General features: G+C 32.9%; 3 protein-coding genes across 6 annotated transcripts in view; 2 read left to right on the forward strand and 1 right to left on the reverse strand.

Annotated features, from left to right (window-relative positions):
* Positions 1–146: 146 nt before the first annotated feature.
* Positions 147–1,528, forward strand: mtTFB1 (mitochondrial transcription factor B1). Its single transcript, XM_070640797.1, has 2 exons — positions 147–934; positions 1,083–1,528. Exons 1-2 carry the CDS (start codon positions 280–282, stop codon positions 1,463–1,465), a joined length of 1,038 nt encoding a protein of 345 aa, XP_070496898.1. The 5' UTR covers positions 147–279; the 3' UTR covers positions 1,466–1,528.
* Positions 1,430–26,157, reverse strand: part of LOC139090911 (glyoxylate reductase/hydroxypyruvate reductase-like) — a 44,411-nt gene continuing 19,683 nt past the window's right edge. Inside the window, exons 1-3 of one of the 3 annotated variants that reach the window (XM_070640796.1) lie at positions 7,724–7,834; positions 1,754–2,640; positions 1,430–1,654 (exon numbers count right to left, since the gene is read on the reverse strand). In XM_070640796.1, the coding sequence (XP_070496897.1) occupies positions 1,536–1,654; positions 1,754–2,627 (993 nt within the window). In that variant the 5' untranslated portion in view covers positions 2,628–2,640; positions 7,724–7,834 and the 3' untranslated portion in view covers positions 1,430–1,535. Of the gene's footprint in view, positions 1,655–1,753; positions 2,641–7,535; positions 7,665–7,723; positions 7,835–26,157 lie in introns of those variants that run through there. The other 2 variants (XM_070640795.1, XM_070640794.1) reach the window with 2 other exon arrangements.
* LOC139090916 (UPAR/Ly6 domain-containing protein twit-like) overlaps positions 11,234–26,157 on the forward strand; it is a 32,380-nt gene continuing 17,456 nt past the window's right edge. The window contains exon 1 of one of the 2 annotated variants that reach the window (XM_070640800.1): positions 11,234–11,500. In XM_070640800.1, coding sequence (XP_070496901.1) covers positions 11,434–11,500 — 67 coding nt within the window. In that variant the 5' untranslated portion in view covers positions 11,234–11,433. The remainder of the gene's footprint in view (positions 11,501–26,157) is intronic. The other variant, XM_070640802.1, reaches the window with a different exon arrangement.

Raw genomic sequence — 26,157 nt, forward strand, 5'->3', positions numbered from 1 at the left:
GGAACAGAACGTACAAAGAGTTTTGAAGCTGAAAAAGACAAGAAAAAATAACATTTTGACAGGTAAATAAAAAATTGCCGAAAACACATTGAAAGTTATTTAATTCATGATTCTATTTATGTCATTTAGCTGTTGCACTTGGTGTCTCTGTATTAGGTATCTACGGATACTCTATGTATGCAGTTAAACAGGAGAAATTTTTAGATGATTTTGAAGAACCTGCAAAAGAAGAATTAACTCAAAAACAATTATAATTTTAACATTAATTAAGCATTAATAATGGCAACAATGGCATCTGTAGGTAGTGCAATCCATCGTTTACCACCATTGCCAACAATCCGTGATTTAATTCGTTTATATAAGTTACGTGCCCTAAAGCAATTTTCTCAAAATTTTTTAATGGATGAGCGACTTACAGACAAAATAGTGAGGGCAGCAGGTCGTATAGAAAATGGATATGTTGTTGAAATTGGACCAGGACCAGGATCCATAACACGGTCAATTTTAAGACAATATCCAAAGCATTTAGTTGTAGTTGAAAAAGATCGTCGATTTATGCCTACACTGGAGATATTAAAGGAATCAGTTCAAAATGTCATTCAAATGGATATTGTACGTGATGACATCCTAAATTATAGATGTGAACATGCTTTTCCTGATTTTCAATCGACTGATTGGAATGATAAAAATCTTCCAAATGTACATTTAATTGGAAATTTACCATTTGCCATTTCAACACGATTACTCATCAACTGGATCAGAGATATGAGTTTAAGGCAAGGAGCATGGAAATACGGAAGAAGTAGTTTAACATTAACATTTCAATTAGAGGTAGCACAACGTATTGTAGCTGGAATGGCTGATGATCAAAGATGTCGATTGTCATTAATGTCACAACTTTGGGCTAAACCTGAATTGAGATTTGTTATACCAGGTAGGCACGCGTTGATCTTCTACAACACCAATATTTTAATTTTGTACAATTCCTGAAAATTTTTGTAACGGTTTAGCACAAAATTTAAATTTTAGTACTTAACAGAATAATTCAAATATCTAAAATACGTTACTTTTTATTTCAACAGGTAAAGCATTCGTTCCAAAACCAGACGTTGATGTGGGTGTTATCACAATGATTCCTCTAAAAACGCCACAAACTGACCTTCCATTTGAACTTATCGAGAAAATTATGCGATATATATTCTCATTAAGGCAAAAGTATGTCCGACGAGGCGTTCAGAACTTATTTCCACCAACAGTTCGTGATGAAATGACAGTCCAATTATTTAAAAATGCAGAAGTAAATCCAGAATTAAGATCATTTCAACTATCCAACGACGAATGTGTAAGAATCGCTAAAGCTTATTACGAAATCATTCAAAAATATCCGAAAATTGATCAATATAATTATCGCGCAGCATACGCAGAGAGATTGCCTTGGGACAATTACGATTTAGATTCAGTGTAGTTTTTATTATTTTCAAATAAATGATATATAGAACATGTATTGTAATTAAAAATATACACAAAATTGTGTTTTAATAAGCTGGTGCATTCATTGGTTCACCTGCAAGTCCACAAAGAACATTCATAGCTGCCAATGATGACATGTCGTTTCTTGTTCTGATTGTTGCAGATCCTAAATGTGGGATAATGACTGGAATAAAAGAAAATAAGAAGATTTTAAGTAAATCCGATGGATTAAAATAAATCCTAGGATTTAAAATCATTCATGAGATATTGACAAGTAACTTACAGCAGTTAGGAAGTGTAAGTAGTGGATGATCAGCTGGCAATGGCTCTGGACTCATAACATCCAATCCAGCTGAGAAAATTTTATTGTTCTTTAATGCATCATACAGAGCTTCTTGATCTACAATGTCTCCTCGTGCCACATTAATCAGCACACTTGAAGGCTTCATTTTGGAAAAGACTTCAGCATTAAACATTTTTCTAGTCTCATTAGTTAATGGACAAATAATGATTACGAAATCACTTTGAGCAACCAAGTCCATAAAAGGAACGAATTTTGCGTTGTATTTTTCAGCTGCTGGTTTTGGACGATGGCCACAATATAAGAATTGACCGACATTAAATCCAGTCAAACGTTTTGCGATAGTTTCGCCAATTGCTCCAAATCCAACAATTCCTACAGTGGAGTCACGAATTTCCTGTCCTAAAAGCCACTGCTGACGACGTTGCCAATCTGAAGATTCAATTTTCTGGCGTCCTTCATGGAATCTTCTAGATGCTGCGATGGCAAGTCCAACACCAATATCGGCAACAGCATCATTCAAGACATCTGGAGTATATCCCAATGGGATCTTTCTACGCTTAACTTCATCCAAATCTACATAATCAATTCCAACAGACATCGTTGAGATTGCCTTTAGTTGAGGCCCAGCCAAGTCTAATGCTTCAGCATCAAGCTTCTGATGACTACCCCAGAAGATTCCATCCATCCCTTTAACCTTTTGGAGCAGTTCTGATCTTTCATTAGTTTTAACAACTGTAACTTCGCATTTTTCACGCAGCAATTTTAATCCAGTTTCTGGAACATCATTATGAGTGACTAGAACTTTTGGGCGCCAATTTGGGTCTTTAAATTTGATATCCTTGATGAGAACCATTGTTTTGTAAAATCTGTAACGATAGACATAAATAAAAATTCCAATTAATCAACTGGATCAAATGATTTATAGCTTTAAAGAAGTTTTTTTTTTTTTTTTAAAATAAACTTTTTATTCATTAAATTTTTAACTTAATTATGTACAAAGTTTGGATACATTTTATTTGTATTTAAATTTTTAAAGGATTCTGACTTATCGCCTTCATCACTTAGTTTTTGATTTTATTTTGAAATTGTTTTGCTTTAATTTATGTTGTGGTTTATTCGGTGTTTCGCGACGCAAGACGAGTGTTGAAATTCGCTTGCAACTTTCCGACGTAGTCCTCAATAGAGGGTATTTTTGCTTCAGTATGTAGATCTGATATCCTTTCATATCTTGTTTTGTTGAGAACAATTCTCAAGAATTTGTTTTGTAGTACTTGTAGTTTTTGTAGATGTGTTTTTGCCATCCGTTCAAATGCTGGACAGCCGTATGTGAAGATGGGTCTCACGGCTAGCTTGTAGATGAGAAGTTTGTTTCGAACGTCGAGATGTGAGTTCCTGCTGATGAGGGGATAAAGTAGTCTTAGTGCAGTGTGAGCTCTGTTGGTCACATATTCTACATGCTGCTTTAATGTCACTCTCTTGTCGATTATCATTCCCAGATATTTAGCTTCGGTTTCCCATTTGATGTTTTCGTTGAGGAATTTGATGTTGTCTCTAGGAAGTTGCCTGGAGTACCTATTTGTGATGAATAAGGCTTGAGTCTTCTGTTTGTTGAGATTTATTTTCCATTTGTTCATGTATTGTTGTACTTTTCTTCCAGTGTGTTGTAGATGTGTTACAATATCGGCTGAGTTTTCTGCAGAATGATATAATGCAGTATCATCTGCGAAGAGTGCGATATTGTTGGTTGTTTCTCTTACAATATCATATGTGTAGATGTTGTAGAGAGTTGGTGAAAGCACTGCTCCTTGTGGTACTCCGAATTTGATTTCATTGGTTTCTGAGAACTGACCTTTAATAAAAACTGAGAAAGTTCTTTCACTTAGGAAAGATCTTACAGTTTTTATAAGTGGTAGTGGAAACCCTAATTTGATCATTTTAAACAAGAGTCCGTTATGCCAGACTCTGTCAAATGCTTTCTCCACATCTAGGAAGATCATTCCTGTTGATTTCTTCCTGCTTATGTTTTCCTTTGCTGTTTTGATTACTTTGATGAGTTGGTGAGATGTTGATCGTCCTGTGCGAAAGCCACACTGTTGAGTCGGAATGATGTTGTTATCCTCCAGATGCTCGTTTATTCTATTCAGCAATACTCTCTCCAATATTTTGCTTAGGGAACTAAGCAAGCTTATTGGCCTATAGCTGCTCACTTCGTTTGCTGGTTTGCCAGGTTTTGGGATCGGGATTACTTTAGCTTTTTTCCAAACTTTCGGAAAATAGTTAAGTTTGAGACACGTGTTGATGATGAACTTCAAATATTCGAAGCCTTTTGGTGGAAGATTTTTGAGGAGTATGTTGTTGACATCGTCTAATCCTGGTGCTTTAGGATTTTTCAGATTTCTTACAATGTATGAGATTTCCTCTACATTTGTAAGTTCTGTGCAGCCACTATTTCCTCTTTCCAATGTTTCCTTCACTGCGTTGTCTACTTCCTGGGTATGTACTGGGTTGTTGTCCTCAAGTGGATTTTCGTGAGCTTTACGAAAATAGTCACTGAGAACGCTGGCTTTTTCCTTATTAGTGATGAATGTTCTATCTGCATCAATCAGCGGTGGCATCGATTTTGAACCTTTCTTGCAATGCTTTGCAATCCTCCAGACTGTTTGGTTTGATGGTTGGATTTCTGAAAGCCGCTTATTCCAGTTTGTATTTTTGAGTTCCTTAATTTTGTCTTTGATGACTTTCTGTAGGATGTTTAATTCAGTTTTGATTTGATTATCTCTGCTACGTTGCCATCTTCGTCGAAGACTTCTTTTCGTCCTGATTAAGTCTTTGATTTCTGGTGTGAGCTTTGTCGATTCAAAGTTGATCTTTCTCTTCTTCACAGTTTTGTTTCTTGAATCCATGATGAGTTCTGAGAATACTTTGATATGATGTTCTATCTCCTCTACGGTGTTGCACGGGTTTTCCAGAGTGTTGTCTTCGATGCGACGAGTTATATAAGATTTAAATTTTTTCCAGTTGGCATTTCTGTAGTCATATCTGTAAACTGTGTTGTCTGTTCTGTCAACTTTGGATGTCCTGATTTGAAAATACACAGCGCAATGGTCACTCATTGCCTCTGTGCATTTTAGTTCTGTAGTGTTCAGACTGGAATTTGAGAGCATTAGGTCGATTGTTGATACAGATTTCGTCGGATCTTCTGGATAATACGTTGGTGAATCGGGGTAGTAGATCATGAACTCCCCGGACATATCCTGTAGTATTGTCCCGGCTTTGTTTGCTACGTTGCAATTCCACTCTCGATGTTTTGCATTGAAGTCTCCGCAGATGTAGTAGTTTCCTCTGATGTTTGTTATTTTGTTGATGTCATCTCTTAGATGATCGTCTATTTCCTTCCTTTGCTTCCTCCTGGAAGATAGACGGAGAGGATGTGGCAGCTTATTGATTCGTTGATGAAGACTTTTATTCCGATGCATTCTATTAGCTTTGTGTTGTAACTTGGTTGAAGCTGATGTTTTAGATTTCTTTTGACAATGATCGCAACACCACCTTTTGGTCTATCAATGCGATCAAATCGATGAATTACGTAGTCAGGATGCGAGTCTACTTTGGAGTTTGGTTTTAGGAATGTTTCCGATATGCACGCAACATCAACGTTTTGCATGCTGAGGTAGTCGAGAAATGCTAACATCTTATCTGCAAGGCTGTTAGCATTCCAGTAAATTACGTTGATTCTTTGGTGACTACAATCCATGTTGACTCATGTAGATTTTGGCAACTTTTTGGCCGATGGCTTGTTGTACCTGTTCCTCTTTTAGGTACTCTGGCTTTTTGGTGATGATTTCGATGAATGAGTTGATGAAGAACATGCATTCATCGATTGTGCCTTGGGCTGGTGAAATTTGTTCCTTTGTATTACCACTGGATGAAGGTTCAGGATCGACCTTGTTTGTTTCCAAGGTTAGTGAATTGAAGTCTAGGTCCATAATTTCTACAACCTGCGTTGAGTTCTGTTGATGGTTGTTATTGGTCTTTGGCTTTGACCTGTTGTTATTTCCATTCCTTCCCCTTCTCCTGTTTCTTCGTGTTTTGTTTTGATTTCCCTGATTTGAGGGTTTCTGTTGTGGATGATTATTTTGCGATTTTATGGTGACTGGTGCGGAGGTTTCAGAAGCTGGTTTTCTAGATGTTGTTGGTACCGGTTCTGGGATACTCCTAGATGGTCTTTGTGATGTAAATTGATCAGATCCGCCTGATCGTTCACCTGCTTTTGATGTTGGTGGAGCATTCCTTTGTTGTCCAGCAGGATTTCGTGAATTCCTTTGTTGTCCAGCAGGATTTCGTGAATTCCTTTGTTGTCCAGCAGGATTTCGTGAATTCCTTTGTTGTTCACCTGATGGTCTGTTTTGATTTCGGTTGTTGTCGTTCATTGATTTAGCTTTCCACTTCTCGATTATTTGTTTCCTGATGTTGCATTCTTGTGAGATTGCTGAATGTTTCTCGCCGCAGAAGTGACACTTTAGTTTTTCGATTGGGACCTTGTTGGTTTCAATCGAAATGTAAGGACAGGTTTTTGAATCATGCTGTTCAGAGCATCTGAAACAGATTAGTGGTTTGTTACAACCACGTTGTCCATGACCAAACTGCAAACATTTCGAACAGAAAGAAGGTCCGTTACGCTTGTTGTTGTATTTAGCCCATTTTACTTTGAAGCCGTAGACACAGTTAACCTTTCGAAGGTTTTCCAAAATGTTACCTTCCTGTACTTTATTAAAATACAGAAGGTAGTTCTGGTCGTCGTCGTTATCGTGTCTCCTTTGTTTCATTGTCATTTTGACAATTTTAACTGGTGATATGTTTTCCGTTTTCAACTCCTTTTCCAAGTCTACGATCTCCATCATTGGAAGTCCGTAGAGCACGAATTTCATCTGTGGTTCCTGGTTTGCATAGGTGTGAAAGTGGTGTTGTTTTTCTCTGAGGAGTTTGATGAATCTGTCGTAGTCGTCCCAACTCTCCGTTGATACAACTTTTGTTTTGAGTTTATCCTTTTTGACGTTGATCATAAAACTCCTGGGTTGGTTGTTGATCTGGTTCATCAACCTTCTGATCTCCTGTCCTCCACCACTAGTTATATGGATCGGTGGTGGTTTTGGTTTCTGCTGTGATGTTAGGTTGTTGTCTTTCGATGATGATGATATTTCACTTTGTTTTGGCTGTTCTGGTGCATTGCTGTTATCTCCGCTGAAGTTGAAAAATCTGTCATCGTACAGATTCATCCTGGCATTTGAGAAGTCAAATTGTTTTTTGTTGTCATCTTTCTTTTTGCTAGCACTAGATATCTTTTTGGCTGGCGCACTGAAGATTTCAAGTTGGCTGCGACGTTTTTCTGCCCTTAATGGTTGGACGAATTGATCCATTGTTGTCTGTTTTGTTTTGAGATTTTCCATCTCAATGTCATGTTGCTTTTCGTTGTTTATATCCTCGGTGATGAGAGTTGTCACGGGTGCTGAATCTTGTTGTTGAGATTCAGGTTGTTTTTCCGAAAGTTTTTGGTTACTTTCCTCGTTGTTGAGATTTGTTGTTGTTTCTACCATTTTGCCGAACAAGTCAAAACACGTCTGAACAAGTTGAACTGAGATTCGAAACTTTAATCTCTGTTGTTGTTATCTGGAGCTTTTGAGAATTTTGAATTAATTGCGGAGCGAATCAAAAACACGTCTGTTCCCTTTGACGGACCCTCTTTAAAGAAGTATTATGCCACCTCGTAAATTGAAATTTATGGAAAAGCATTGACTGATGCCTAAAGCGTTCCTTTTGATAATGAAACGCGGAAAAATATTGGCAATGAGATAAATTTTCTGCTTTATCGCAAAATAAACAAAGCGATTGAATATATTGAAAAAGCTTTTTGATGTAAATATTCTTATATGTGCTTAATAATGCACTTACATGTATTGGATGTTCTGAAAAATTCTACTGCTGGATGTTTTTTGCACAAACAAAAAAAGTATTAAGCTTTTACAAAGTAAGCAATTTAAAAGTTCTAGACAGTTAATAAATCTCAATTACAACCATAGATAATGTTCAATGTATGTGTATAAAGCTTGTACAATAAGTATTTAGTCATTATCTATTGAGTTTTATTGATACAGAAATTAATATACTGGATTGCATCGTAGGCTAAATGAAACATGATAAAATTGGATGCAACCTGCACTGGGTGTCTTATCAAAGTTTATTAGCTCATTATGAATTGGTGACGGTCGAATAGTATTGACGTAATACATTTTCTTCATATTTTATGCAAATAAAGATTGCTGAGGCTTAATTAAACTTGATTAAAATCATAATTAAGAGCAATAAGGTCGATTATGGAAACAAAATGTTTTTGGCGCCAAAAGTTTCGTATATAAATTGCCCAAAATTCAAAAATTTTAGCATTGTCTTTTGAGAATTTGAAGGGTGAACATCGAAAATTTGTTTTCAATTTAATTCAATTTAAATTTTGTAAAAAAATTTAAAAAGTAAAAGTACGTTAAATTTAGTAACGTTGAATACAGCAATAACGTCAATTAAGCAATTTTCTTATTGTATTATCCTGCATCTAAAGTATCAGTTTATCTCTCCCCAGAAATCATCACCATCATAGTCCACCAACAATTTTATAGTTGACAGAACAAAAAAATCTGAACAAAAGCGATAAAATTTTAAAGAATACAACAGACATTACATCATCAGTCACCTTGAACAATCCCAATTTTTCATCACTTCCTACACCTCTTATATATTGCATAAATATGTAAATCAATGAGAAAGAAATTCTTCAAATTCTCAACATAAGAAGAGTGAGAATGGAGGCCGACAAGGTGTGTTAAGTGAAATTCTTTTATTCAATTCATACAATATGTGCTATTACTTGAAGATTACAGCACAAAAAGGGGAGAAAATATAATCGATAGTAATATGAACCAATTATATCAGCCACGAAAAGCATTTTCCGTTTCTCGACATCAGAAATTTATGTGAAAAGCTTAAAGTATTTGTTCTCAATCTAAAATCGGGAAAGGAAACAAACATTCATAATGTGTGCTAAGTCGGTCAAAGCTAAAGGAATTTTCACCCTAAAAATTTCAACAGACCGTTGATGTCCACTTTAGCCTGACTAAAAAAATCAATTTCTTTACGCATTTTTCTCTCTCTGTTGAGGACACTCCTCGACTTTTTTTATTTAATACTTTCATATTCATAATGTTATTATTAATATTATTAAGAGCGAAGCATGTGACGTGATAGCAAATCATAATTTTTAACAACGCTGCTGATTATACGACATAAAGTACATGAAGACCTCCTCAACATTTTATACAATGTGACAAATACGTAAGACAGTCAAGGTAGAAACTACTTTTGATGCCATAAACAATGGTAAAATTACTACTGATATCTATTAAAAATGTATTCTTTTACGATTTGTGGATTTCTATGCAAGCATTATGAGATGTCATAAAAATGTAAATTTTAGATAAATGATATGAAAGACAATAGTCGATTTTTTGACTGAAATTGTAGACATTTATTGCAACAATATATTTTATGTCCTCATTCGTATAATAATACTGTAAAATTTAATTGGTGATAAGAACTGATTTTATTTGACATGGAACTAGAATCGGTAGAATTCCATTAATTAGATTGAATGTGTCACTAACTCTTTCACAATAATAACATCCTTTTTTTAATTAATGATCTATGTAGAACCCAGAAGGTTTGACTTCCTGCGGTATTGACTCTAGTAGAAGTAATTGCCTAATACCAGGTATGTGCATTATACTTTTGGTTACATGCTAATTTAATGTTCGGAACCTTTCTATAACTTAGGTTCTAGAGAAAAAGAACACTAACCCACAACATAGCCCAAAGGGGACTCAAAGTCACCCCCTCTTAATTACATGACAAGTGCCTAATTCAAAGAATCACTCAATTATCTAAATCGAAGACTTCAAACGAAACACTTAGTTCTTTGCTTTCCATACAAATAAGTCAATCTATTTACATATATCAGAACAGTACAAGTGAGTAAACAGAAAACTTGAGTGCTCGACACATGTTGCCAATAAACGGAACTAAATGAGTCCTTCGACACTGAAAAATGTTTGTAGGTAGTTAATTTGTATTGCGACATTAAATATTCAAGCATTAAAGCTTTCCATTTAATCGAAATTGAGTAAGTTTAGTAAAAGTTTACGTCTGTAAAAAGTTACGATCATTAAACTAGCTTGACCCTGTCTGGTAGCTAGTCATTTATTTCTGGTGGATCTGAAGGTCACCGATGCATCTCCATTTTTAATTCATCTATAGATTAATAATCTCAAGAAAAACTCACAAATTTTTATAATCTGCATTGGTCCATAGCAGTGTTGTCGAATATTTTTTGTGCTATGAGCTAGGGCTGTCGATAATTTTGGTTTTCGGTAAATCTTGTAAATCTTTACAAAATGCCTTAAATCCAAAATACTTAAGGTTTGCAATCGACACTCCTAGTCACGGCACACCTTGCCCATATACGGCATACGGTTCATGGCATTTCCAAACAATTTTGGCGTTACACAGGTTACTTACCATTTATATAAAGTATAACAAGAAGCTGAATTCGTTATAACATAAAAGCTTTATTTGTTTACATTTGTCCAATTTTGATCATCATATGTTGACGACGCCTATAATTTATATAGATTCTTAGAACTACTTAATAACTTTTCTTTAAGGACAACTCAAATATCTTCAAGAAATTTATTGACATTGTATCAAGCGGTATCAGGCCATTCCTATTATCATTAAGTCAATCCCTCGATCCTAAGAAAATTATAAATTAATTTACATCCCACTGACCGAAAAAAGGACACCTTTTTTAAATAACTTTTCTCATTTTCTTCTATGTGATGTTTTTAAACAAAAAATCAGCAGCCAAAAAATTTATTCAATGAATAACAATTTGCAAGATTTCACAAAAACAATTCTTTATTAAATTCCATGAAAACAGCTTTAGGCATTAATGTTGGTCCAACGCAATCTTTTCTTCTGTAATACGAAGAAGAAAAGTAAAAGTTTTAAAGGAAATTTCATTTACTGAATCAAAAAACTTCATCTTTAAGACTTGAAGAACAAAACTTAAGTTTTTTATCGAATTTAAAAGCACAAAATTTTGTGTTTATTGTTTTTCAACTTTTAAGCTTTTTTTTCTCTCTTTTGCTTCTCCAGAATTAACAATAATACAAAACAAAGTAATAATAATGCTCGAAAGCATGCGGGAAGAGTTGTGTATCGTTTGAGAGTCGCGCACATGTAAGAAAGAAAAGAAAAATGTTTTTTTGTTGTAGTCGTAAAAAAAATACAACAACCAGCAGCAAGTATGAGCGATGAGAAGTAATTTCAGTTTACGAACTCAACAAAATATATTCTCATCATTGCTATTTTGACCGTTGCGCGCTTCAGTCGTACAAGTACTTTCCGTCTCTGTTTCTTAAATAATATTATTGACTTACGCGAATTCTTAAAATATATTCTGTGATTGACAAAAAATAATATTGGAATTGCATAAAAAATTATTTTAAAAAAATCTTAAATTTGTGAAGAAAAAAAATTTAAAAAAAATTGAAATTATGGCAAAAAGAGGAATTTTATTGTTTGGAGCTTCAGTCTTATTCGTAGCTATTACATTCCAACAAGGTGAGTAGCCAAGAAGCTTCTTACGATAATCGACTATAATAAAAGCCAATTGTTACATGCTGAATGTAATAAAAAATTTATTATAGATGTAAAATTGTAATTATTCAGCCTTTTAGGTTGAATAAATCTCATTTTTTGGCTTGAATTAATTTAGAGACCTTCCTCAAGTTCATATTCCATGCAACAGCCTTTGGCAATGGTTCAAAAATAAACAAAAAAATTCTCTTAATGATTATCTTTTTTTTCTCATCATATTCGCTGTATTCATGATCATAGAGCAAGCTATGCTGTACAAAAAATTACGCAACATGAAAAAAAAAGTTTCCAGAGAGAAAATGTTTATGCTTCCGTGAATTAAATTATGTTGAGTTTTGTTGTTTCTAAAATCTGCGGATTTGAATAGAAAACTGACCACAAAACAGATTCGAGAGAAAGAGAAACATGCTCATCATGAGAAATCGAAAGTCTTAAGTATTAAGAAGGCAAAAAGTAAAGAATTGCGTGAAGAAATATTTTGAGTCTGATCTTTTCTTTCGTTCTGTTATTGTTCGTCAGAGAGACCACAATAAACAGCAATTGAGCAAAAACCTGTTTTTATATCGGTTCCGCCAAACGTATTTTTTTGAGCAAAACAAAACAAAAAATTGAGAAAAAAAAATAAAGTTCACCAAAGTCCGAAAAAAATATTAAAAAATTCCATCTTCCATTTTTAGAATTTAGCGTCACATATGGCTTAATCATAGCTTCAAATTACCACTCATTTGTGTTATGTCGTAAATGACTGATAAGTCCAGAAAACACTTCATTATTTACAAATTAATAAGTTCAGTGACTTTATATGAATAATTAATTTCGATATGAGAAATTATTGTTTATATTTTCTGTAAGCAATTTGCGTGCCTAATTAATAAATCAGAATAATAGTTTATGAGTTTATTTAAATCCAAATAGCAGCAGCAGCAGCAAAATCATAACATTTTTTTGTATTGAATTAAACTTTAATGTTATTACTACCGCCTTTTTCTTCATCTAAACGATGAGATTGCGTCATTTTTAAAAGACTAAATGGGATGTATGATTTCATGTTAGTTTATTAATAGGTAGCCGTGATATCGACAAACATGTTTCTTGATGGTCTGTGAAATACGGGAAATATTTTCGTTCTGTTTATGATTTTTTTTTTTACTTTTCTTTTCATCTGTCTAGTTTCCTTTTGATAATCGGAGGAATTAGGATCTTTGTTTTAAAAAAAAATTGGAGGTCTTTCTATTGAGTAATTGATGGATGAAATTCAAAGAGTTTTGATGGAAGTTTTAACTCTGTTTTATTTGGACTGTCAATTTTTGATCTTGAATTTTTTAGTTTTTGGTTCAGACTCGTTTAGACAGATTTCTTCACTGACATGGGAAAGTAATTAGTGATTATAGAGTTTTGAAATATTGAAATTAGAATTGAAAGCAAATATCAAAATCTGGTTGGGATTTGCACAGACAAATGATTAGATTAGATTAGTAGATTTTGAGCTCTGCTTTGAAATCTGTTATGAATGTTGTGAAATTCGGGCATTTGCTCCATGTAGCTATATGGAATTCGGAGTTCTCCGAATGTATTCCATACAAAAATATTAGACATTCCCTATATTTGTATCATATTTTGAATGATATTTACGAGTTATTCTCTAAAATTTTAGTAATTATAATAATTCATCTTTAGCTTTAGACTGCAGTGTTAACTTAAGCTAAATCACTCATTGATTTTCACAATTTTTTTTTTCAAATAAATTTCAGAAAATTGTATAAATTTACAATTTCTAGACTTTCCTGTTTGAGTACCTGTGTCTCAATTCTTGCCAAACTGCATTAAGTGAAAGTCAAGTTGAATTATCAATTAGATATGCTTACAAATTGTATCTTTAGATAGTTCAAATTCAAAGTTGCTAAAACACTTTCAATATCTCTTTAATTAAAGACTTTTTCAGACTTTTCTTCACATTTAAACTCTTTTAACAATAAAAATATTCAATTCTGATTAAATATCCAAATGATTGGGTATTTAAATTCAGTCTACCATGACAATCATCCTCGATTTAATCGCAGGAATTTGCACTAAATGTCATCTAATAAATCCCATCGTAAAATGACAATCTCATCTTCAAATTGTGTCAACACGATTATTTTTATCTATAAATTTCAAGTCACTTTCTCATACGCAATATTAAAAATAAAGACATATCACTTAAGCAGTCATATTAATTGATGTCTGTTTTAACAATCATAAAGTCACAAGCAAATAAATTTTAATCTCTTAACTATGCAAATATTTTAAAAATTTCAATTTTTATCAATTAAATAATTTAACTGCTTGTCAATTAGTCAATGACTCACGTCGAGTCGCGAGCAAATTTATTACCGATATAATTTGATTGTTCTCGATTTAATTTAAAAATAATACTTTTTACAACTTTTTTTTTGTTTTGTTGCTGCCTGTTTGTTAAAAACTAAGTTGAACACGTGATCGAGCAACACAATTGTTCGGAAACTTTATGATTATATTTTATTGTGCATTACTTTTAACGATGTTAAGTTTGTAATTAATTTTTTAACATCAGATGCTGTAAACTATTAAAAACTTGGATGTAATTGCTTAGATATTCATTAAATCATAATTTAAAGGTTATGACTCGAAAAAAAAGGTCAAGATAATGTAGTTAATTGGAGCAGTGAGGAACTAATGATTCCTTTGAGAGCCATAAACAAAATTAATTTAATTGTTACTGATATGAGGAGTTAAGTGTTTTAACACTGACTGGCTATTTTCGGCAATGAAATTCACAAACAGCTTCGATCGTCATATTTTAAAAAATCAACAATATTTTATTGCAATTTGTTTAACATTTGTACACAAAATGATTTCTGGCAACAACAATTGTGGAATAAATTAAGCGCAGAAGTGCATAAATGTATGAAGGAATAAATACATGCTAATTTTCAAGGTGCTTCATGAAATATTCATGGCTTTTTGATCAAAAAGAAATAATTCTTAGAACGAATTCTTTATAATGATTTATTACTTTGGAGTGATTTGTTGAAGAGATTCTTTTTTTAACAAAGTCATTCTTCAAGTGCAAAGTGGCATTTTGTACTGATGTTTCATAAAATTCATCACTCGGTTAACTGCCTTGAATTGAAAATGTCAAATTGTCAAATAACATCAGATTCTGTGTAATCATTTTTGAAATTTGCGTTCAGAAATGATTCCGAGCAATGCAATGCAGTAAACTGGATTTTTCGTCTTAAATGTGGGTGTTAATCCAAGTCTGAATCAGCCATCAGGGCTCAGTCGGTCAACATTTAGTGGAGCCTTTAAAACTCCGATGTGGAGCTTTCTTAATTTGTGTCGCTCGGAACTGAATGTATTTCAATTCAATTCCAAATTTAAAAAGCAATATTCATCAATCAAAAAATCTACAAAAATTCTTATTGTCAACAGCTTAAAATAATATTACACATTATTAATTTCAAAAACTCTACTGATAAGATTTTCACCTCAGACAGACTAAAGTTCATCGCCAGACAATGTCAAACAGAATCTACAAAAGAAACATGCGAAAAAAAATCAACTGATTTGCTTTATCAGCCTCAAAACCGCGATACACAAACAATTCAGGCTCTGACATTTGGCAGTCAGATGTTTGGTTTTTGCGGCAAATTCCTATGTGAAGTTAATCGTGAGATAATAATCTCGTTATTAAGAGATGTCAGGCATATTTTGCAACAAAAATAAAATTCACACATTAGATAAAATTCATGAAAAATTCCTCACGTAATCAATAATAATAAAATTATTTTTAGGAAGTTGGTAGGCGTCAAACGTGATGATATTAAATTGCCTTGTCTTATATTTATGCAAAATATTCGCATACACTTGTTGCGATGATGATTGAGGCTTTGTGCAACATTTTATATAAAAATTTAATGAGACATTATGTTGACTTGGTTATATGCTTGGCTGGATGTTACATTGAGATTAAGAAAGCTTGAAAAATTTTAAAACATTGTGGAGGTTTGAAATTTTAGAAAATTGAAAAATCTGCGGGTTTTAGTGAATAATTGTGGGATGCAGTCACGAATTTTTCATCAATAAATGTTCATTACTGTATATTTTGAAGAAAGTGTCGACATTATAGAGATAAGATTGATTATTTTGTAGTAAATTATGACAGAAAGGTGTGCATTGCTGATGGATAAGTGGTTGATCATCTTTGTGTTAATTTCCTAGACAAATTGAAGGTTTAGCCAAGATTTGCATGACACGATCTTAAGTTTACAGTGAGATTTATCAAGAAAGTGCTAAGTTGACTAAGTTTCTGAGTCTTGCACTTGATTTTGCTAATGAATTATCATTTATAGCCTGTTTTGAATGCAAAATTCAAGCTGATAGATCCTGTAAAGTCAAATGATTGATAAACTTTGCATTAACCGATTCAAACTTAAACTGAACATCAAGACTGAACTAGCTTTCCTGAGCAATAAAGCATATTTGCCATGATATCGATACTTTATGGCTCCATGACAGCTTATCCGGCCAATTTCAGTTCGCTACATTGTGCTGCTTGGGTTTTGTGTTTCCTAGTGATACAAACTTCACATTACTCCAGAGTAGACAAAAATACGTTATAACTAGTTAATGTCCAGTTGATGTCTAGTTTCACCAAATAAGAGCATGTAGAGGCCAATTGATGTGCATATGTCTGCAAACGGACGCGGCTTTAATTTGGTATTAGTTAAAGAGGTTTAGCGTTGCCTTAAAAGCTCCATGGAGGAGCCTACTTCATTTGTATCGCTTGAGATGATCCATTAACAAATGCGCCTAATGCAAAAACTCCCCTCAGATCTCACTCTCCTCAACAGTTGTCACTATCTATCGTTTTTAAACGATTCACGGTGCGGCGATGAGAAAAATTTTCTTTTCTTCTTTGATTCTGTGACTGTGATAAAAATCTTTTCAATTGTTTCCTACGATAAATTGTCTTTTGTCACTTGAGCGAGAAATGAGATAAACTTGAGCAAATAAGAGGATGAAAAAAAGTTTATATATATATAAAGACCTACATACACAGCCACAACAGAAACAGAATCAACAGATGAATATTAATGAAGTGTGGAATTTCTTTTACTTACATCATTGGCATTGTTCCACACATAATATTGTTTGGGTATTATTGTTGGATGAAAATGTGAGTGAAGGAATTAATTCATGTCAATGGACACGTGTGTGAATATTTAGAAGAAATTTCGTAATCAAAAAAAGAAGGAAAATTACTTTCGATTTTCATCAAGCAATAATCATCTACGGAACATAATAATTATTAAGCCTCAAATGTTTATAATATTGCGGTGAAGTCATGTTGATTTATGGTAAAATTTTAAAATCAATATGCGTATTATTGTTTATGTGTCTGCATAGTATCATGCATGTCGAAGCTTAATTTTTTTATTTTCATGACCATTCATTCATTCAAGAAAAAGATGAAGGAAAAATGATATATTTTTTTATTCTGCTTTATTTTTGCCTTCCGTAGTCCGAGAAAAATTTGAAAACATCTGCTGAGGAAAATCAGAGAAAAAATTATTTAATCATTTTTTATTTTCATTTTTTGGTTTGGAACCTTGAGAGTCAAAGCATAGCTGAGAGAAAAAGGCATACATTAAAATCTTATTAGGATATAGAAACGAAAGAATGGAAAAAGAAAAAAATTATTTTCCTTACGAAATGGCAATGATAAGTAGGGGAATGTTTAGGATGTGAAACATTGGAATATGAAGCGCATTTTGAGTTGGTTCTAAACTTCTGAACACGCATTAGAACTAGGTTCATTTAAGATTTGTTCGAGGTTTAATCATATTGTGTATAGAATATATCAACTGTCATTTAATATTCAAATTGTATTTGAAACTACCAAATAGTTGATTTTCCCCTTTTACAGTTCCTGACCCCTTCATGTAAACATTTAGTTTGTTTTCTATTTTCAAACAATAAAGATCTTATTTACTAATATTTTTGTCTAGTTATTAACCTTTTATGGACCATGACTAACAACATATCAATTAAGCGATTGGTTCTACAGGATCTAAAGATAACTAAAACAACAAACTCGTGAATTTCTAAGTAGATTTTACCAAATTTTCAATCAAAATGAAAGTAGCTAATAAGAATCTTCAATTATTCTCAAACAGCCTCAATTAAATAGCTCCAACTTCTAAATTTTCCAGTCAACTGCTTACGTCATTGGCATTCAACCATTCGAAATCAAGCTTTGGAATTTATTTGAGTCAAACTCAATGGTCAGAAACGAAAATTCATCTGTTTAAGATTACTGCCAAAAAAATAAGAAATCAATGCATTGCTTCAGATTCCTTCAATTAATCTTAAATTGAGGAAAAATAAAATAAAATAAATTATTTTTCGGACGGGAAAAAATATTGAGATGCATTAAAATAAAGTTTGTATATTTATAAGAGAGCATAAATCAATAATGTAATGATTTTGAAACTCTACTTAAAAAGTATAATGCGGAGAAGGTTACAGCAATCAGCTTATGTAAGAACTGAGGATATTAGAAACACATTGTGTAGTTTGAAATTAGGACAAAATAGACAGCATCTGACTGAATTGATTGAAAACTTATCAAGCTTTATTTAAACTAAATGCAGCATAAAAATTCTTAAATTCAACCTTTATTTTAAATGTCAAATTTTGATTCATACAATTTCAAATAAACACCATCGTAGGAGTCATTTCATCTGTATCATTCATACTTTAGACATTCTTAAATTGTGACAAAATCAAATTCATTCACAAACAACAAAATTTACCTCCCATAAAGCTTTAAAAGACTTGTAAAGTATTCATTGTCCATAGGATGTTAAGAAAGGTACAAAAATTCTTACTTTAAAAACTCTCAAAATACTTTTTTATTTTATTTTTCTTTTCAACAACATCAAACAAAAAAAGTCTCAAATTTCAAACAGGAACAAATTCCCAAAATACATTGTTTACGTTGCATATGTGAAGAGATGCTAAAGTAGATCATAAAATGACCAGCTTTTTGCTTGCAAAAAATACACTCATATTAAAATTATTTACATAAGGGGAATGTTAAGTAATTGGAAGATGAAGAAAGGCATTAACATGAATAATTTATTGGATGATCTCCCTTTTGGTATAAGGAAGAAGTTTCTTTTGTTCCTTTTTTGCAAGCTTTTTTACTTGAGTGAGTTTTTTGTTATTGAAATGGGAATTTTAGGTCAAATTAATAAGGATATTTGATGATATGGTTTAGGAATAACAAGCAAATGTTTGCATACTGTAGGACATGCTGTAATATTGTGTTTAGTTTGGAGATCCTTGTCATGTCGACAGTTTAATTGATGTTATAAATCAAAACTTTGTTCTTGTATAACTAATAGTTTGAGATTTCTGGATTGTTGCTTAGCTATTTGACTGCAGAAGTGATTGCTCAGAAGTTGACATATTCTACTTCATGAGTTAATTGCTGCATTGCTTTATAGCACTTTAGAACTGCAATATTCTCTTCAAATAATACTCATCATTAGTTTTCCCATCAAAACATCAAATTCAATCCAACATTTGTTTACAATTCTCAAGTGATTTTATGACATTAAACTTTTGATGAAGTCTGCCATTACTCAAAGAATTCTGACCAACATTTTTGACTCACAAATTCAAATTAAAAGTCATCTTCCAACTCATATATATCCGATCATAATAATTTACAAAAGAAATCCATTATAAATAAACTGCTGATTGTTTAACAAACAAAATATATATTTTATGACCTCAAACTTCATTGTAAGTACAGTTGATGTTTATTGTAAGACAATAATTTTGTTTTATCTCATAGTAGCAATTTTCTTAGAACAAATAGTTTTATGTGTTTAAATATTTACGTGTTTACAATTCTAAAAGTCTCAAGAGAACAGCGCCAATGACTCACTGTAAAATATGTATTTATTATTTATCGTTTCGGAAGTGATGATATATGACTTAATTTTGATTGATGTCTGAAGTTAAAATCAAATTTGAGATGCTGATCTGGGGTGGAATTAGGAGCGGTACACAGATGATTGCAATAATTCTGAAACCCCTTAAGACCTTTGAACAGTTCAGCTCAAATTGAGTGTCACAGCACTTCAGTATAGCGGTCATGGTGTACCACCAGGGTGTGTCTTGGTATAAAAAAGTTTAGACAACACTGCCTTAGAACCTCAAAAATTCGGAATCTGAGATTTACCCTCCTACTCTTCAAACCATACCCTTGACGTCAAGCCGTGGCACTAAATTTTGGACAACACAGGCTTTTAAAACCAAGGATTCAGATTCTGAGGATGACCCTCCAACTCTTGACCATACCCTTGATGCTGTTCCTTCAAAAAAGTTTGGGCAATACGACCTTCCAGAACCTAAAGAATAATTTCTCTCAGCACTCAGACTAATAACAACGCTTCCACTGATTACTTTTCCATGTACTCAACTCCAGACATTCACGCCCAATGTAATCGCTAACGGTTGTAATGAAAGACTGCGTGAGTATTCCCGACTAGTCCCTGTGTTATAATAAAACATATTGCTAATATCTCACGTGATTTACGCCCCCTACATTGAGAAATTATGTTCGGTTGTACTCTATATTATGCCAACACATAGCCAAAAAGAAATGAAAAATCTGAAAAAAGGCACACTCAATTGTCACGATACGTTGCATGAATAATATACATTAGGCGTCCATCCAGGAATGAAAATGGCAAAGAAAAATTCGTTTGAAAATGTTGTATATACTTAACAATTATCAAAATGTCCAGAATAACGCGAAGTGAATCTGTCTAGTGCGGTCGTTGTCGTATTTACTTATTTTTTTATTAATTATACACCTTTTACTGTCACAATGAATGAAGCTCATTGTAATAACTTTTCCTATGTTTGCTGTCAAGATTTTTTGCTGTTGTTGGTAGAAAAGAGAGAGAATATATCCCTTGTGGCACAGCTATAGCTTAGAGACAATGAAAATAAAATTATGTTAAGCTATTACAAGTAAAATTTATTGTTGTTTTCGGAGATAAGACATTAAATTATGAAAAAGACCTGAACAAACATTTTGATCTTTTTTTTTTGGTGATTTCACCTTTGATGGTATTAAGTATAGGGAAATGACTTTATGAGATTTGAAAATCATTTGGAGCAGGAAATTGAATATTTGGATAATAATTGTTAAAGGTTTAGCCAAGCAAATTGGGAAATTTTAAACTCTTAGCAACTAAAAAACTGAAGGATAATAAGTCAGAGCTTGTTTGTCAACTTGAACTATAATTAGTCAACCGTAAGTCTAATTTTATACTTCATATTTATGCAACCTACGATCGAACGTAGACATATCGTCGACTAATCACAGCCTGTTCCAATTCGACAATGCGATCTCGATCGTTGATAGAAACTTTTATGCCAAACTTTATAGTCATGAATAGTAATTAACCTCAAATTTTTTACAATTCCTAAAAATATTACAATTCTGAGATTGCTATTTGCATGATCCAAAAAATTATTTATGTCTGTGCTTGGTCTGAGCATGCATATGTGCAGTATAAGAAGATAAAGTTTGCTCGCGCCTTTGTGTCTACCATATTCAATAATGCTTTCCTGTCGGCATAATTCGTATGTTCTGTATTTTTCGTCAAATGCAGTATGAAATATTTGCCGAACATGATTACTAGAATATGAAAATTGAGGCTTGAAATTCAATTTTCCAGCACATACAGTAGTTGCTGATATGTACTTTTGTCCCAGAAATTAAAAACAACCTCTTATCTATTTAAAAACACCAGAAGGTCTGTAAATTCGTCAAGTAAAAAATATGTGTCATTATTCATTAATTCGCACATAATATCTACTTATTCAAACAGCACAAAACAACGAAAAACTACACTTGTCAGTTCAAATAATTGCAGTATCATTGAAACGATCTTGATATGGATCATTATGAGGTTGGAAGACGTCACATTGCATTAAGCATTTGCAGTGAATCGTTAAATATTCAATTTTTTGCGGTTTTTAAACAATCATAATGCATTCATGTGAATTATACAGCATGTGAGTGAGATAAGATTAATATTTGCACGCAATTGCAAATTGAGGGCAATTTTTAATATCCAGGCAGATGAGACATGACTTTTTATCAATGATATTTGTGTTGTCTGCATGCTGTAACCCCTTTTTAATTCATAAATCTATCAACATTCAATAAGGGTCTGCATCTCAAAACATAAAGAATTTAATTCTCATATTTCTAGTTTTTTTCATTAAATTTAATGATGTGCCTGCATAAATTATTGACGACATGATTAAATTTATTATTAAATAGAAACAAAGAGTCAAGAAATCATCATGATTATTCACATCTCGTGCGAGATGCTTACTTCTTTCTTGAATTGAATGCATTAACAGCCAATTGAATCTAATTATCTGCTGCATTTTATTCTTTTAAATTTAATTTGTCATACAACGAGCATAAATACTTGTATGTTAGATATATGATACAGTAGATTGGGTCGCGATATGATTTATTAATTATGGTACTTCAATGCATTTCTAAACTAGAGCGATTTGTTAGAAATTGTAGAAATTAGTGACTAGATAGAGATGATTTGCTGATTTTTATTGAGTTTGCTTAATTAATGGTGTTTAGAATGTTATGCGAGCAATGCACTGGCATACAATTGTCATTCCATCATCGATAAGAGAAGTTTATAGTCTCGCAATTTGTAGTTTTCAACTAAATCTTCTGGATCAACTTCTGGATCTTTCGGATCTGAATTAGTAATTTTAATAGTTTGTTTTGTTAACACCACCCAATGCCCACAGACTAAAACTATAGATACAATCTTTATTTACAAAGGACAAACATCCTTTTATTGATCAATCTCCAAAAAAAGAACATAAAATAACAAACTCAATCAGTTTTTTTGACAATAAATAAAAAAAGGAACAAAAAATGTGAAAGAACTAAGTTTTTCGTGGGTTTGGTAAATTTATATCATAATAATAAAAGAATGTGAATTTTCTCATGGTAAACACTCATCAGGGGTGCTCGACGACACTCCTTACCATTGCACACACATGCTATTCTGGTCTAATCACATGAGCTGAATTGTTAAGGAAAAAAACACAAAGGAAACGGAAAAAATATGACTTGCGTGGCGCTATTTATAATAACGAAAGTGAGTTAAGTTCATATGTAAACGAGGGTGAAAGGTTGTAAGAAGAGGAATATGAATTCCTCGTAAGTGGTTCTACACATATGTCTCGCATTAATTTACCTAACAAAAGTATCAACATTTTTTCTCATATTTTTCATGGAAAAAAGTAAAGTTCCTTCCATCCCAACCCCCCAATTAATTTTTTTTAATGTCCCAAACAACCGAGGGCATTGCTCGCAAGTGATGTACATTACTACTAATTCCATCCTTATCAAAATGGTTTTGTATAATGAAATCGATATGTGATTTAGCAGCAGACTTCCCGAGTGGACAAAAATACGTTAGAACTAGTCATCATCTAGACATTAACTTGCCATCAACTAGTTATAACATATTTTATTCCGTTTGGGCTTGGATTAGTTAGTGACTAGTTATTTAGAAAATTCAGCAACGACACGTTAAGATTCTTGATTCTAATGACCACTGTAGACCACAAACAGCTATCCATGACTAAATTCTAATAACCCGAACAGCACAGTATGTTCTTTGGGGACAGCAAAGTCGAATGGTTAGACGCGAGGTTGCCCTGACGGCTCTGCCAAGCGGATCGTTGCATTTTTTCGCTCGAAAACTGACTTTACCAATAGAATTAGCTATTATGAAGCTAGAATTGATAAATTTTGCGCGATAATTGCAATAACCTTACTAAGTTTCTTCATAAATTGAGTTTAAAAATGTTAGACATCATAAACAATTAGCCCCAACCCTCTTCAACAACATGACGAAGAACTGTATTCGACAGAAGTAGACTTTAATGGATTTTAATTATTTAAATTGCCGCAACAGCTCAAAATGTTCATTCATGTTATTTTTATGTTTGTATGATAACAGAATTAATGTTTATGATGGTTCAAAAAACAACCGCTGTTTCGTTAAAATGTGAGTTATGTAATAGTATGTGAAGAAGGAATTCACATAAAAGGCACAAGCATTGACATCTTCAGTGCTATTGAGTAAATTAGAGTAATTAAGCGTGAGGAAATTTAATTAATCCGCAAAAAATGAGAGTGGCTTGGTGGATTTTGAAGAATTATGAGTTGTGCTGAATATTTTTAATGTTCAGTTCCATTTTCCCGCCAAAAAAAAAATTCATCGAAAATCTCGCATGTCATCAGCACACTCGAAAAATTCCCCACACAAATTCCAACTACTCAAAAAAATGAACATTTGGAATTTATCGGTTCATTCGCTTCTGCTTCAGACATGATTGAGAATATTTGGCATGAACAGATTAATTACACAAACAAATGTCGCATCCGAATGGCTTTATTATATAAAAAAATTTTACGCCTCATGGAACTTAATGACAACAAACAATGTATAGAGTCTAAAAAATACAACAACAGAAATTATGAATGAAGATGTAGTAAACAAGCAGCACAAGAAAATAGGTCAATAATAATTTATGAAAGTGAAAATATTATGTTTTGTGGTAAAATGACGAATGTTTAGATGTAAGCGAGGTTGATTGCTGCAGTTTCATGCAAATCAGCCACTGTCATTGTTTCATAGCTTATTGTCATTCACATTGTTGTGCTTATCATAAATTTTATATTTTTGAATAATTTTAAATGGAGTCATTCACATATGATGACTGGTTTTTCAGAATTGGTAAGGGAGCGGGTATGAAATGCTTTAATTTATTCAGCAACTCTAGCGACTCCGTTTGGCAGCCATATGGACGGTTTTTGTCCTCAATATGGTCTCCCGATGAAGCTTCTCTCTTCAGATGACGCATAAAGCTGACCCTATCATAATCTTCGTCATTTGCAAGGGCTTCAGTCATTTACACAGCATTATGACCACGATTGACCAAATATAATATCGAAACTTTCAAAAACATAATCGAACTTACTAGTTTCATGTGCTACATGTGGGAGAATCTGTCTGCCAATTCCAATACGAAATGCAATACGATCTCTATCGACAGATTCCTTCTAGAAATTCTTTTGAAACAACCGACCACTCCTTATGTATACTCTAGAAGTTAATGTTATGAGTTATTCCAAGAATCCAGTCTCTGAATAACTATATTACCAGTATTACCAATTAACCTTCCAATGGTCATCATTCTCATTACACCCTCCAAAGTCATTTCGCATGATAGATAGTTGACAGCAGCACGTAATAATTTGCATAGGAATTCGAACAATAGATAATAAGTTTCTAATATATCTAAGTGCATCAAAAAATGCACATTCAGTAATTCACATATAAATTACATTGATTTGAAAATGACCTCAAAATATTCATTTTGTGGGAGTGGCTGAATGTCGATTACTCATTTTTGACCTACAAAGGTTAACGCTTATTACAACTGGAGTATTGTTTTCCATAGAATTAAAAAAACTGCGTCATTTGTAGGAATTTTTATACATTTTGGGGAATCTACTCAAGCTGACGATTGACATTAGCTAGTAAATTTAATTCTCTGACTGTTTATTCAATAGAATTCAACTGTTTACTACAGAAATATTACGTAATTATTTCAACCGTAATTCATTAAATTTTATTGCTTTATTTAACTCATACTGAGACTGTTTACTCATACAGAGGAAATGTGCAACATGTATTTATATTTGCAGAAGCATGTAATTAAGCATCACTTCAGTCATCACATTAATATTTTAAATAATTGAACAATGATGAAGTATTTATCAATATTCGATGAATAATAAATTCAAACCAGACAGCGTGCGTTTCATCATCTGGTATAGGAAGGAATTTTGTTGTTTACTATTTAGGCTGGGTTTTTCCAAGCTTTTTGGAGATATGCCCTTACAGACTTTGAGCGTGTGCTCTTGAGCGATGCTTTGAGCCGACTCTACTCTTAAATTCATGCTCTTTGTCTTCTAGGGTTGGTTTACTAAGTTAGAAAAAACCAACTTGGTTTGCCAACTGTACAGATCAATTATGTTCCATGATTTCCTAAAATGGTGCCTAGCTAGCTCTACTGTTGTCTACCGCTTGCCAAAACAATCCACGAGCAGCACAATGCGGTGGACATATAAATCGGAATCAACTGGCACAATGTCGACAGAGCTACTTCGTGTCTTATCGTAAATACAGCGAAATAGCTAGCTCTATAGCTGGTTACCGCTTGTCAGTTGCCAGAACCATCTCTAGTAGGAGCCTCTGCCTATTAAATCATGAAAAACTTAACCCTGTTAAAAACACAGTCTAAGCTAAGGAGTGGACAATATCCGAAACTGTTCTACCCAAGAGTTGGTAGAACAACATTGGAATCCAAGTCTTTCTTGGTTTTTGAGTCACGACTCAAAAGCAAGAGTCAACTTTGCTATATCCAAGTTTAAGACTAGCCCCTTG

This window comes from Chironomus tepperi, unplaced genomic scaffold (assembly GCF_022539635.2).
Source record: "Chironomus tepperi strain 1889 unplaced genomic scaffold, CSIRO-AGI_Ctep_v1 contig_223, whole genome shotgun sequence".
NCBI classification, from domain to species: Eukaryota; Metazoa; Arthropoda; class Insecta; order Diptera; family Chironomidae; genus Chironomus; species Chironomus tepperi.